This window comes from Phragmites australis, chromosome 5 (assembly GCF_958298935.1).
Source record: "Phragmites australis chromosome 5, lpPhrAust1.1, whole genome shotgun sequence".
Taxonomy (NCBI): Eukaryota; Viridiplantae; Streptophyta; class Magnoliopsida; order Poales; family Poaceae; genus Phragmites; species Phragmites australis.
Window position 1 is genome coordinate 625,903 of NC_084925.1, and position 14,251 is coordinate 640,153.

Genomic DNA, 14,251 nt, shown 5'->3' on the forward strand with positions numbered 1-14,251 from the left:
TCTATGATACTTGTCTTACCATTTTTCGCTCCCGCAGGCAGCGACAATCTTTTTTCATGTCCTCAGCACGTGAAGACCTATTTTCACTCCCTCAAGCCGCGACAACTTATTTTCGCATTTTCAGGCCTGAAAAATAATTTTTTGAGTTTTTAGGCCACGGAAACTGGTTTTCGAATATCCAAACCGTGAAAACCAAGATTTCGCGTGCTAAAGACACGAAAACTCGTTTTTCGTGGAACCAGACCACGAATAGTTATTATTTTTTTGTAAAATTTGATATTTCTGTATTATTTTTGAAATTTTCGTACAAAAGTATAATATTAAAAAAAGGCTCCAACAACGTCCACCAGTCAATCTCACACAGGAGACAGGACAAAAAAGTTGAGAGATGCATGCAGCATAAAAATTCTCTTACAAAATGCAAACACATGCTCTCTCTCCCCCCACTCTCTCTCTCTATATAAACAACAACAGGAGGTTACCAGATTGGATCGGATCGGATCCGAGGCAGCATCTGGTCAACTCAATTGCCTCAACCTTTAGCAGCAAAGGACCGAGCAACAAAGGTGGGTGATACTTACAACTAACAAGAGCAACACATGTAAGTTGAAGACGACATAGCCTATCTAATTGATAACAAGTTCTCAGACCCACCCATGCATATACTTACTAGTCACAAGAGCATGTCAGCTCCATAGAGCATAGTACGGTATTTAGTCTGTTCAGCAAGACCAGGGCCTGGATTGATGTCCAGGGAGCCCCGCAGGCAAAACAAGAAAACCGCCACCATACAAGACTGATGATGCTCTTAGCATTTGCTGTCCCCCAAAATACCCATCTCTTGCTCTCACAATGCCTGATCAGGCAATGTTAGATCAGGTCTAATTCAAACACGCATATTATATTACAACAGTAACCTCACAACTAGTATTCATCGTCTAATAGGCACACGGTTTCGCCGTGGGCAGCTCGCTGGCCCAGGGGCGGAGCATTATTATGGTCAGGGTAGGCTATGGCTTCACTGGCTCAACAATTTTTCTATATTTTATAGTATATTTTTTTGCATTTTGTAATGTATTTTGGGTTCAATCTCTTATATTTTATTAATTCGGCTCCCTATGATCCAATTGGAACTCATTAGCATCATCGACCCTCTCTGAATTTTGGCCCAAGCTCCACCATTGGCTAGGCCTCTCTGTTCCAGCAGGTCAGCTAGTCCTACCCAGGGTTCACAAACTCAGTGGAGGCTTAGAGTTTGCTAGTTGGAAAATTCACGATTTTCGTGAATATTGGAAAATACGGTCAAAATTTGGCGATAATTCAGTTGAATCGATAATTTGGTAACTGATCAAATTCAACTAAAAACTGACCGAATTCTATCAAAAACCGACCGCATATCATCTGTTCTTGAAAACTGCTCGATTTTCTTAAAACACCGCTCGAATTTCATCCAAAATCGTTCGGTTTTATCGAATTTCAGTAAAGTTCAAGAAAAACAAAAAAATACCTCAATTTTGTAAAATCGATAACTAATTTTGTTGGTTTCCTCGTAACATGATCTACATGATAAAAATATTTATACTCATGAAAAAGTTGTATATCTTTGTGAGAAAATTTATTGCTAAACATAGTTAAATGCATAGTTAATTAGTTGCTAATCCAAAAATCATGAAACCAATTTTTTATCTTCTTACACGATCCTATATCTTCTAAAAATACATGAAATAGTTATTGTAAAAAGAATACATGAAATAGTTATTGTAACATGCATAATTGAGTAAATTTGTTACAACTAGATTAATTCATAACTAATCCATCACCCCCAAATTAGTGAAACCACTTTTATTAGTTTACTTAAACAATGCTTTGTGCAGGAAAAATAATGGTAGAAATGAAAAAGTTAATTACATTGATTTTTCTTAACATGTTCACTTTATGCTTGTGAACTTTTTAAAAATCATGAAGAAATTAATAAAACTCTAAATGAAGTGAAACTAATTTTATAGATCTCTTAAGTACACCCTACACACAAAAACATATGTGTTTTTATATTAATATTTTTTTAACGTGAGGTATAAATGAGTTGTACGCTTTTTAAAGCATGCTTTTTCTTTTTTTTTTCTTCCAAACTTCTTCTCCATGAAATATGATGCAAAGGACATTATTTTGGAAAAAAATTAACATAAGGTCTTAGAATTGTTTTTAGTATTTTTATTATTTTATATTTTTTGAAAATATGATGCAAAGGATATTTTAGTATTTTATAAAAAATCTAAGAGAGATCGACGACTGAGGATAAACAACGCTAGAGAATCCCTTCATGGATGACCATAGAAATCGGGCCTCATTTATAGAGCAAAAGCTCATTCAGGGCAGCAAGATAGGCCCAGACAGTGGTGCTAGAAGGCCCACAAACTCAGGGTAGGGTTGGCCCATTTATCCAGCAAAAGCCCATTCATTAGCGCCGCGTTGGCCGCTATAAAGACCTAGGGTTTTGGTACGCCACCCGCCGCCGCCGCCATCCCCAATTCGTCGTCGTCGCCTCCAAACCCTAACCGAGAGGAGCAAGGAATGGTACGTGCGCGACGCCGCCGCCGCCGCCGAAGCCTAGCCGCCTCCTCGCCCTTCGCCTTCCATGTCGTCTTCTCCTTGCGCTGACGTGTTCTTGGTGTTGCGGTGGTTGTGGCTCGCAGGGGAAGGGTACCGGCAGCTTCGGCAAGCGCCGGAACAAGACGCACACGCTGTGCGTGCGGTGCGGCCGCCGCAGCTTCCACCTCCAGAAGAGCACCTGCTCCTCCTGCGGTTACCCCGCAGCCCGCATCCGCAAGTGTAAGATTCGACGTCATACTTTCTCTTCCTCCGCCTCCCCCTCTAGATCTGATCTGTTGGTGGCTGTTATGATAATAGGATGCTAAATCGTGTGCATATATGTTTCTACTTTTTCTGCCTGCTTATTTGCATTCAGTTTGTAACAGGCTGAATTCTAACTTTTGAGGGGAATGATGAAGAAAACATTGGTCCGTGTTTCTGATAATCCGTGGCTGACAACCATGTTTTCCAAACTGATCCCGCTGTGTCAATCGTCAATAATATTGTGGCAAAAGCAGAACCTTTTTTTGCGTTTGGTTCCATCTGTTTTATCTCTCCTAGAAAATGCTACGACGAATAATGAAATTACATTCGCATGTCAGACTTCAGAGACGCCATGGCATTAATGAGAAGATATTTCATATTCTGAGCAGCACTGCACTACTTCATTTTGATTCTCGTTTCTGTAGTGTCATGTCTTCCAGCCAAATATAATATGTTGTGGAGACTCCATCTGTTTGACTTTTTTGGACATTTCTAGCACTCGTTATTTGATTCTCATAGCCTTGCTTAGAATATATCCATACCTGCTATATGAGTTTGCATACATATTTATGTTTTTCTTCCATGCTGCCATTGTTGAGGGTCAATTGATGAGGCATTAACTGCAACAATATGATGGGGTTGTCCTCATGATTCCTAGGTATTTAAGTCTCTGATGATCCCTCATCTTTTTTACGGTTTTCTTTGCCTTGTATATCTGGAACAGAGCTTGTTTTCCCCGTGGCTTTTCCCGTCACTCCACCAGTAGCTTCACATGCATCATGCCATGATCTTCTTGATTTGTTTGTCTAGATGTTATTAGACATACTCCCTTCTAATGTGCTCTACAATACTGGAATGGTAGAGCGTTTTAAGATTATGCTATGGTAATATGATTGGTAAGTATTATAAACCCAACACTTGCTATATGTCTGCTCATTGTTTATTGATTGGTAAACCTATATCTTTAAGCTTCCTTCAGGCTTAAGCTGTTTGAGTTTTCTATCTGGTTTGGGATGACATCTGTTTCACTTCTAACCTTGATGAATTTTGTGACATAGTGTTAATGTAGTGATTGATCATTTCAGATAACTGGAGTGTGAAGGCTATCAGGCGCAAGACCACTGGAACCGGAAGGATGAGGTACCTGCGACATGTGCCTCGCAGGTTCAAGAGCAACTTCAGAGAAGGTACCTGCCATTAGTTGTTGATCATTGCGAGTTAACATATGAAATCTCACCTTTATGTGTTACACTTACATTTGAAGCGATTCTAATTTAATTCTTTTTCTGTACTCCTTTCAATTCAGGGACTGAGGCTACCCCAAAGAAGAGTGCTGCTACTGCCAACTAAGTCTGGATGTTGCCATCAAGAACCTTAGACGCTAGAATTTGGAAACTTTTTTCCTTGGATTGTACTGTCTGAACTATTAGTCATAATACTATGAAGTACTGATGGTACTATATCACGCAACTTCGAATTTAAGTCAGATGAACATCAGAATTTCCTCGCGCTGTGCTTTGGCACATTTCTTTTTAGTGTGTGTGGTTTATTTGGCTGGCCTGGACGATGCGTTAGTCTGCCATTGTTTTGCAATGTGGTGCGACTAACCTCGCGATCAGTTGTACCTTCTTTGTTCGTTCCTTGTCTCTAAACAGACTTGCAATTGATGTGGTCATTTCTTGCAAAAGAATTTCATTTCGTTTATAGCGGGTAAGCCACATGTAAGTTGGGATATCAATTCTTTCTGGCGTCGATTAGGTCTGACCTCTGAAGCATATCAAATTATGCTACGCTATTTGGTCCATTGTAGGTCAGCAGCCTTGAACATCTGGATCGGATCGGTGTAAACAAGTCTTTCAGGAAACAATAACAGTAAATCTCTGTATTCTTCCACAGATAAACACAAGGGTCACACTAAAATTCAGTCAACTGGATTTTCGATTTCCTTCGGTCGATGCATAGTAACCGCTGGATCTGGATTGAGATTGGACGGCCATCTACTCTTCATCCTCCTGACCGAACCGATTCAATCGCGTTCTCTCGTGTGCTCGTCCTTGCCTCCCGTCCTCCTTCGGTTGTCCTCGCCGCCGCCACTACGTTAACCCATCAGCTCAGATCGTCTCGCCGTACCGCCCCCGCTCCCACCTCCTCTGCCTAGCTGGTCACCCTCCCTCGAACCCATTTTTATGTCCACCGGCCATTAGAGCCCCCCATAAACCCCCTCCCCTAACCCGGGGGCAGTGCGCACGTACACACGGTAGAGTGAAAAATCGCATGATTTCAGTCTAGTGCACCGTAGTAAATACATAAACATAAACATTTCCAATGCAATTGTCATGCTACAGCTAGGAACATCAAGGTCCACAAGCTGGTACTTCCTTTTATTGCGTTCCAGGAACGCAGCATTCTGATCCTCCCATCCCATGCGTAGGGGAGGTTGATCCATCAGTGTTCGCCGGACACCGCTTCTTGACGGCCGCCACCGCGCCCTGGGCCATCTGCGCCGCCTGCTCACCAGCCTAGGCACAAGAAAAAGATGATCCTGGGTTGTACTCAAATGACTGATACTGAGTTGCGCTTGCTCGGTGAGGAGATGCGGTGTTGCATGTTGGTGGTACCTGCTGAACGGTGCCAGCGGCGCGGTGGCGCCGGCGGCGGCCTTGACGGACTGGACCTCGCGGTCCGGCTGGCATTGCACACATGAAAACCCAAGCACGGTTACCACGCATGCATGCATGCGAGCTAAGACTGAAACTGAAAGGAGGTGGCTCACCTCGGCCTCGGCTTGAACCTTGCCGGCCTGACGTTGCCGCTCTGCTTGTAGCTGTCCTGTCTAAGATAGAAGACAGATTGCTTGCTTGAGTACTTCACCTCTCGAGATTAAATAGGGAATGCCTAATTTGATCATGGCCGGACAACGCAAACGGAGACATTGCACCCCTTGTCTCAGTTTGGAGAGTCATCCTCGTCGTCGTCGTCATCATAAAAAATGATTTTTTACATTAATGTACAACTAATTAATGTTGATGGTAAATGTTTGGTTACAGGCTCCAAACCCTGCAGTAAAATCTACGTACATGAAGTCATCATTAACAGGAACTGAAACTCAAACGAAGAGAAGGAAAAACATGCAGCTAGCTACGCGTAGTCGGTGTCTGGCGTGGTGCTGAACGCCGGCTTGTCCTTGTCCACCACGGCGGCGACTGCAGCGTTGTCCTTGACGTTGGTGGTGGCGCTGCTCCCGCTCTTGCGCCGCGGCTTGGCCTCGCCGAGCATGGTGATCACGTCGCGCATGGACGGCCTGTCCCGCGGCGCCCTCGCGGTGCAGAGCACGGCGATGCGCAGCACCAGCAGCATCTCCTCCCGGACGTGCGCGCACCGCCCGCCGACGTGCGGGTCCAGGTACTCCTCCACCGTGTTGCTACGGATCTTGTCCCGCACCCACCCCACGATGTCCTGCCCCTCCCCGAACTCCGCCTCCACCGCTCGCCGCCCCGTGATCAGCTCCATCAGCACCACACCGAAGCTGTAGATGTCGCTCTTCTGATCCACCTTGAGCGTGTACCCGTACTCTGCATAATTGAATTGCATCAAATAATTTGCTTCTGATCGCAATCAACAATTCAAGATTAATTCTCGAGCTGTAGCAAGATGCTAGCTTTGTCACTTGTGATACCTGGGGCGATGTAGCCGTAGGAGCCGACGACGACGGAGACGGACTCGTTGGTGCGCGCCAGGACTCGGGCGAGGCCGAAGTCGGCGATGCGGGCCTCCATGTTGGCGTCGAGGAGGATGTTGTTCGACTTGATGTCGCGGTGGATCACGGGAGGGTGGCAGTCATGGTGCAGGTACGCCAGGCCCTGCGCCACGCCGGCCGCGACGTCGTAGCGCGACACCCAGTCCACCAGCGTGCGCCACTCCGACGGACCGTGCAGCGCCTCCCACAGGCTGCCGTTGGGCATGAACTCGTACAGCATCATCGCGTCCGTGTCGCTGTGCATGTATCCGAGCAGCCGCACGATGTTCCGGTGCCGAAGCCGGCCGAGGAGGCTCACCTCCTTGAGCACGTCTGCGGTCAGCTCCGTCGCGGCTGCCGCGTCGCCGTCCATTGGCGCCGGACGCCAGAGCTTCTTCACGGCGATCACGGCGCGCGCGCGCGGGAGCTCGGCCTTGTACACCACCCCTGTCGCGCCCATGCCGACCACGTTCGCCTCCTTGACGCACGCCAGCACGTCGGGGCTTGTGAACCCGAGCCGCTGGAACGCCGTCAGCCGCCACGGCCACGCCCCCAACTCCCCGCCATGGTTCTCGTCGTTGCAGCACCCTGCGCCGTCCACGTACCACCGAAGGTACGCGTAGCGCCCGCCGAACAGAGCCGTGAACACGGCGACAACAGCGAGTATCCCCACGAGCCACCCCATTGCAATGTGCTTCAGGCGCGCGCTGCCACGAAGGCGCGCCGCTACGCCCGTGTCACGGCTCCCGAAGCATGGCGGGAGCACGCCACCGCACAGCCCTGCATTGCCGGCCAACTCATCGGGGTTGATCGATCGCAGGAAACCGTTCCCCGGCACAGGCCCTGTGAGGTTGTTGTACGCCAGGTTGAGCGTCTCGAGCGCCGGCGAGCTCCCGAAATTCTCCGGTATGCCGCCGGTCAAGGAGTTGCTCGACAAATCAAGAATGGCCATCGCCGGCATCATGGCTAGCGCCTTGGGTATCTCGCCGGTGAGCCGATTGTGCCTGAGGTTGAGCTTGACTAGCCTCTGGCACGAGGCGAGGCTGGACGGTATCGTGCCGGCGAGCCGATTGTTCGACAGGTCCAACGCTGCCAGTGCCGGGCAGTCTTGGAACTGGTCAGGAAGCTCGCCGGAGATGATGTTGTCTGACGCCAAGAAGCTCTGCAAGCTCGGGATCGTGAAGAGGTTCGACGGCAGCGAATACTGGAGGTGGTTATGCGACAGGTCGATGAACGACAGCGACGTCGACGACGCGAGGTCGCCGGGTATCTCCCCGGACAGGTCGTTGCCGGCGAGCTCGAGGCGCTGCAGCAGCGGCAGCTTGCCGAACCCAACGGGCACCGTGCCGTTGAGCCGGTTGCTCTGCATGCGTACGCGCACTAGGGACGCGCACGACGTGAGGCCGGCCGGGATGCCGCCGGTGAAGCCGTTGTTGAACATGACCAGCTTGGCGAGCGCCTTGCCGTCGCAGATCCCGGTCGGCACGGGGCCGGTGAAGGAGTTGGACGACACGTCCACCCACTGCAGCGGCGAGCTCCGGCCGAGCGATGCGGGAAGCGGTCCCGTCAAGGAGTTGTTCCACAGCTCGAGCACCTCCAGGCTCGGCATGTCTCCGATAGCCGCCGGCACGGTGCCGTCGAGGTGGTTGCACATGAGGTTGAGCAGCCGGAGGTGGCTCAACTGCGCTACCTCGTTGGGGATCGGGCCCGTGAGTAAGTTATCGGACAGGTCGAGAAAGACCAGTGACGAGATGTTGCCGAGCTCCGGCGGAACCTTGCCTTCGAGGTTGTTCTTGTATAGGTAAAGCGCGGTGAGCGCCGGAAGCTTGCTGAGCTCTGGCGGGATGGCCCCGTCGAGGTTGCCGACGGCGATGTCGAGGTACTGGAGGTTGCCGAGGTTGCCGAGCTCCGGCGGGATACCTCCCTCGAGCACATTGTACCCGATTATGAGGCTCTGGAGCGACTCGAGCTCGCCGAGCTCCGGTGGGATCTTGCCGGTGATGTCGTTGCCGGAGAGGCCCAAAAACTTGAGCTTGGTGAGTCTCCGGTAAGCCGCCGGGATGGCACCGCCGAAGAAACAGCCCCGCAGGTCGATAGTCTCGAGGGATGTGGCATTGGCGAGGTCCGCGGGCAGGGAGCCGACGAAGTTGTTGCCGGAGGCATTGACGGCGGCAAGGTCAGCGCAGGAGCCGAGCCCGGCCGGGAACGCGCCCTCGAAGGAGTTCTGGCTGACGTCGAACACCTGGAGATCGGACAGCGGGGCGAAGGACTTGGGCAGCGCGGTGTCGAAGGCGTTGGAGGAGAGGTTGAGGATGGTGAGTGACGGCAACCGGAGCACGTCGTCGGAGAACTTGCCGCTCAGGTTCTTGCCCGAGACATCGAGCCTATCGACGAGGCCGGCGGCGTTGCAACGGACGCCGGTCCAGCTGCAATGCCACGAGGCCTTGGCGCCATCCTTCCAGTCGGCGAGGGCGCCCAGCGGGTCAACGAAGCCGGCCTTCAGCGCAAGCAGCGCCGCCCGCTCATCGCCGCCGGCCGCGCCAATGCCGGTGGACAAGATCAAAGACAGTGTCACTGCTAGGACCAGCACTGACACTCTTGCTTCCATCAGAATGTTCTAGTACTTTCCTGGAAGCACTTTTGCTAGCTCAATCAGCTCCTAGCAAACCTACTCTGCCTGTGCCTCTGCTGCTTCTAGTGCTGCGCCATGTCAGAGACAGTGTGTGTCTTGCCTAGTTTACTGACACTGCATCTGCAAGAAGAGCAGAGGCTGCAGATAGAAGGAAGTGGCAGAAAAAAGCTTTATATCACTAGAGGATAAGTTGATTTAATCATGTACTACTAATATAATGAATCTTCCTGGCATTTCTTAACATGCCACCATGCTGTTTGTTTAGTTCCTGTACACCTCACCTAGTGAACAAGTGTGAGGTGTTTTGATGAGTAGATTAAGGGCTAACAGGCGACGAAGAGGAGGGGGCATGAGAACATGGAACATGGAGGGAATGTGTTTTGAAGTCATGGCTTTTCCAACCTGCTTTTGGGCAATGTGGCATTGTTTAATCTTTTACTTTGTGCCTGCTCCCATTAGATTAGAGTAGATTAATTACATGCTTAATTTACATTCCCTGTCATTGCAGACAGTAGCTTTTAGGCTCTGATTACAGGTACTAATCAGAGACCTGCTGTAACTGGTCTATTCTTTGGAAGCTTCTGCTTATGAAGCTATTCTTTGAAACAGATATTCTCCTGCATTTTGTGTAGATGCAAGTCTAGCATCTGAACTGATCCAAGAGTACCATGTACAAGCTAGTTGCTTCTCTCCATGGTACACAGAGGAGCTACTAGGATAAAGAACAGCTACAGTAATTTTAAGCAGAAGAAATACTACTAATCCTATGTCATTTACCAGTCAGCAGAACAGGATATTCTTCCTTTGCAGGAGAATAGGACTAAAAGTTAACCCAAAGAGAGAAAAAAGGGTATGTTCTTAATGGTGTCCCGAACTCCCGATGCAAGCACCCTAGCTAAGATTTGAACACATGTCCTGCATAAAAATTAAAGAAAGTTTTACCCTGCCTGAGGCATATGTACAGTGGTGCATGTGTAGTTGACCTTGTTAAAATAAAAAATCGAGCTAATCATTCCTGTGACAGTGGGCATGCAGTAGCTGCTGCTGTTACTGCTGTGTGCTGACAAGGGGATTGTTGGTGGCTGCATTGCCTGGCACATGTCCCCAGTAGAATGTCACCACTACTGCATCAGAATCAACGGCAACAGAAGTACCAGCAATGTAATCAAATCGGTTAATTAGCAAGCAGAGTTGACACAACCAGAAAGCTGCTAAAACTGTCAGAGAAAGAAATCAGAAGTGGTGATTAGTAAAATTGGCCTGCAAGGCTACCTGCCATATGCAATTCTCAGTATCTGATCAAGTATTTACAACAGTAGCAAGGGAAAGAAGCACTGCATCTCTAGAGTTCTTCTTCCAGAAAAGAAAAGAAGGAACTGACAGAAAATCATTCAGCAACGGATTCCTTATTATTAGAAAAAGGGGAATAGTAGTACTAGGCATGTTTTGAAGAAAATAATTGGTAACAACAAATTATTTTGCTTTTTTCGCGTTAGTAACAGAAACCCTACTGCAAAGAGGTCTGTTGGTTCATATGCTCATCATTGCAAAAGCGCAAATGAGAAATTCTCACAACGAGCAGAAGAAGACCACAGCAAAGTAAGCAAGTGCTCTATACCCAGTTGATTTCATAGTCCTTGTCCTAGGAGACGGGACTAGGGATGGTAACAATTTCTATCTGGGTATCATCTAGCTTCCTCTACTGAAAGTCTAGTATAGGATTGAAGCCCTAGTTGGTATTGTACAAAACCTGTCAATCTTGTAGTTTTGGAGCTATGTATATTAGGTCATTCAGGATGTAAATTGTATGAGCATATTGAAATATTTGCTGCTTTTATAGAAAAAGGTAAGACTATAGAAACTGATTGCGTTCACTATTTCAGTGACTACAAAATTAGACTGCAAGTGGTGCCAATGTATTGTTGAGAATCACGAGCATTACAGGAAGCAAACGATAGGGGAAAAAGAAAGTAAGCTAGCTAGCCTTAAGAATTGCCAACAGCTCAATCGAACAGTTACGTTTGCACCTGATTTGGGGCCTTCGATATTCCGAACAATATATCTGATTTTGCACCATAGAACAATGCAGATCGATTGCCAAATGCCAACCACTCCATCAAACGATTACGAAAGCACTGAAGTATTATGACTTGAAAGGCGCTGAAGGTATCTGAATATGCGTTTCTAGCTAATTTGATGCATGTGGCACAAATCAGAATGACAATCTCCAAATTAAAGTGCCACAGCACACCAAAATGGCTAGGAACACATGTTGATCACTCAGTGTAATTGATAGAAAAGCCTAACTAGCTAGCTAGAAACCCAAACCAAACCAATTCATAGGGCCTAATGCATGCCCTAATCAAGGTGTCGGTTTTTCACTAGCTAGGAGACTTTGCAGGGTGCAGGCTAACGTACTCAAGATCGGGATGATGATACATACAATGGCGTGCGGTGCTATTTAAGGAACTGTTGGCACCAACCGAACTTAATCATGCAGCCATGAGTTTGCTTGGTGTTGGAGATTTTTTTTTTAAAAAGAAAACATCCCCAAATTAAAGTGAGCCATGCTAGCCTGTGACATTCTCTCGTCATTAGCCTTCTTTTGCTTCCATGTAATCCATGCATGAATGCATGTAGCATTCAATCATTTTGCACCGGCTTCCTCTCCTGTGGAATCATCTCTTTCAGTTAAGTTTCATGCATGTTTAGGCTATGATCGACTTGTCATGTCGTCTCTGTAATGTAAGTTTAGCACCCTTCTATGGACAGCTATAGCAGTCACAAGTACAAATTAGATGGGATTGTTTTAACATGAGCAATATTCAATTACTGAGTCTTAAGCTTCTAAATGGATAAATTTTAACTCGACAAAAGGGCAATAAACAATGTCTTGATTAACATCAAGATGCCACTGTCTTCACCGCAACTCGAGGAGTTTTCCACAGTACAAAGCTACCATACCATCGGTGATTCCTGTCCTATCCTAGCTTGGATATACAGAAGTCAAAACCTCAAGATAATTAACCAGAAGAATTCCTTAACCTTTCTCTACTTAATTTCTACCTTCTCGATCTCCTTTTCCAATCTCTCCAATCATTCATAAGCACTATCAAAGACAGAGCATGCCAGCCCTAACGGCGTAACTTAAAGGTAATAAACAAAAACTCTGATGAATATTATTGGTAGGTTGGGTTGCATGTCGCCAATGGGTGATCACTAATCTTAGTGGCATTTTCCCATCCCAGCCTTGCCATGAAGAATCTTCCCATGTTATGTTTGTTGCCACTAGCTCCATGCAGGAGAAGGCAGGGTTAGTTAGTTGGATGGATGGAACATAACATCTCACCTTTGGTGTCTGCCTTTAATTTCAGGTTCAGGTTCACTCGTATCATAGTTGAAATCTGGGTGTATGGTGATGAGTAAACAAAAAGTTGGTTATTAAGTTGACATTGTATACCATGTAAGTAATGTATATAGTTGCAGCACACATATAACTTGAATATATATGTAGTGCATTGTGCAAATTTGGTTTTGAAGGATAGCTTGAGAATTGAGATGCATTTCAGCCACCGAATGCTTATTTAGCAGTCATGCATATAGTAAAACTAAAACTCAACACTGAGAGCATATGAGATCAGATTATATGCTTCATTTTAATACTCCCCAAATATATCGAAGATAACTTTTCCTTAGGAGAATCTAAAAGGAACTTAGCAAGGTAAATTAGAAGGTACAGATTGTTAAGGAACAGAGAACATGGGAGGTTAATCATGAGAATGAATTAGTAGCTTGATTGCACAATTAGTTGAAGTAATACAAGGAATCAATGAACATGCAGAAGTAAGGTAATCATGGAGAGAAACATGCAGGGGAATAATATTCGTTCAGTTGGCTACTTGGCTAGGTAAGCCACATGCGCACATGTGGCCCATCCCACATCGATTATCGATAGACAGACAGACACCAACACCATCGACTAAACTGATCGAGGATGAGGCTGGCCATGTGAGACCCTCTTGCTAAGCAGCTTCCAAAGTACCATATGTATATGTGTGTGTGTGTGTGATCATATCTTTAATCAATGCAGCTAATTAAGCATTTGTTCCAGTACCTCACCTGAATGTCACCCACTTCCATGTGGGCCAATTAGGCTGGGCCCTTGCTTGTCAGTGAGGTGGGATCGATTATTCCGGAATGGAGATAGTCGTCTCTCGATCTTTCACCATTGTTGGGCATGAGCTTGGGTGGACATGAAACTGTTGGATCGAGCTCAAGAATTAATCATGCAAACGAAACGATACCAATTGATATTATATTCCCTTGCTCATCTTCCCTAATAAGTATATGATACAATAAAATCTTACCATCTTTTCTTTTGTATGATTTCCTAGCTAGTGACGCGTTTGCATTGGTGAGAGGCATGTGATCGAGTGACCTGTGGATCGATCGATGGGTCGGACTTTGGCATCGTGAGGCTTCTACCGTTCTGCATGATGCATGGTACCTTTTGGAAGTTGGGATCGAGTTGGAACCCAATCAATCATTCATCAGCGCCAGGCAGGTGTCGGCAACATGCATTGATGCATGCAACCAACAGCCCGTCACGACGAGAGATGGAGCAAACCTGCGAGCGATATTCTGTCGAGCAAGTGTGCATATATTAATAACATTGTATTCATCCCGAAAACCAGACGGCTGAAAATCTGGTCCATTCTACTTGGTCGTCAATGCAAAAAAGAAAGAATACTCTTGAGGCTTAAGCAGTTAATAAGCTGCATCAGAATTCAGACGTAAACTAGAGTCACTGTTACTGCCAAATTCTTTCTGCCCAGAAAAATCGGCCCGTCTCATACGCCGCACGCTTGCTCCGAGTCGAAAACGAACACACCACCGCCTCCTTCCAAAACAAATTCTGAAGCCGACGACGGAAACCGGATCAAAGGAGACCACGCCGCGGCGCTCGACTTTCCTTCCTCGCAGCCTCAGCTCTTCGGCGACGGCAGCGACAATGGCGGGGCAAGAGCGTC

The 14,251-nt window shown here is 47.1% G+C and overlaps 2 protein-coding genes and 2 non-coding genes across 4 annotated transcripts; 3 read left to right on the forward strand and 1 right to left on the reverse strand.

The window, feature by feature from the left end:
- Positions 1 to 2,449: 2,449 nt before the first annotated feature.
- Positions 2,450 to 4,364, forward strand: LOC133918204 (large ribosomal subunit protein eL37z-like). The gene is made up of 4 exons (XM_062361956.1): positions 2,450 to 2,574; positions 2,694 to 2,829; positions 3,939 to 4,040; positions 4,160 to 4,364. The coding sequence occupies exons 1-4, from the start codon at positions 2,572 to 2,574 to the stop codon at positions 4,201 to 4,203; spliced, it is 285 nt and encodes a 94-aa protein (XP_062217940.1). The 5' UTR covers positions 2,450 to 2,571; the 3' UTR covers positions 4,204 to 4,364.
- Positions 3,154 to 3,245, forward strand: LOC133920258 (small nucleolar RNA R64/Z200 family). Its single transcript, XR_009910072.1, has one exon. It is a non-coding gene; the product is annotated as a small nucleolar RNA R64/Z200 family (small nucleolar RNA).
- Positions 3,452 to 3,532, forward strand: LOC133920236 (small nucleolar RNA Z199). Its single transcript, XR_009910050.1, has one exon. It is a non-coding gene; the product is annotated as a small nucleolar RNA Z199 (small nucleolar RNA).
- Positions 4,365 to 5,802: 1,438 nt separating the features above from the next.
- LOC133918202 (MDIS1-interacting receptor like kinase 1-like) lies at positions 5,803 to 11,634 on the reverse strand. The gene is made up of 2 exons (XM_062361955.1): positions 6,530 to 11,634; positions 5,803 to 6,425 (listed from the first exon to the last, which is right to left on the reverse strand). The coding sequence occupies exons 1-2, from the start codon at positions 9,195 to 9,197 to the stop codon at positions 5,992 to 5,994; spliced, it is 3,102 nt and encodes a 1,033-aa protein (XP_062217939.1). The 5' UTR covers positions 9,198 to 11,634; the 3' UTR covers positions 5,803 to 5,991.
- Positions 11,635 to 14,251: the final 2,617 nt, after the last annotated feature.

Excerpts from the sequence above, each read along its gene's own strand:
- LOC133918202 (XM_062361955.1), bottom strand. The coding sequence starts at position 9,197 with ATGGAAGCAAGAGTGTCAGTGCTGGTCCTAGCAGTGACACTGTCTTTG. Across the intron at positions 6,426-6,529 it reads CTACGGCTACATCGCCCCAG|AGTACGGGTACACGCTCAAG; the intron begins GTATCACAAGTG and ends TCAATTATGCAG.
- LOC133918204 (XM_062361956.1), top strand. Across the intron at positions 2,830-3,938 it reads CGCAGCCCGCATCCGCAAGT|ATAACTGGAGTGTGAAGGCT; the intron begins GTAAGATTCGAC and ends TGATCATTTCAG. Across the intron at positions 4,041-4,159 it reads CAAGAGCAACTTCAGAGAAG|GGACTGAGGCTACCCCAAAG; the intron begins GTACCTGCCATT and ends CTTTCAATTCAG.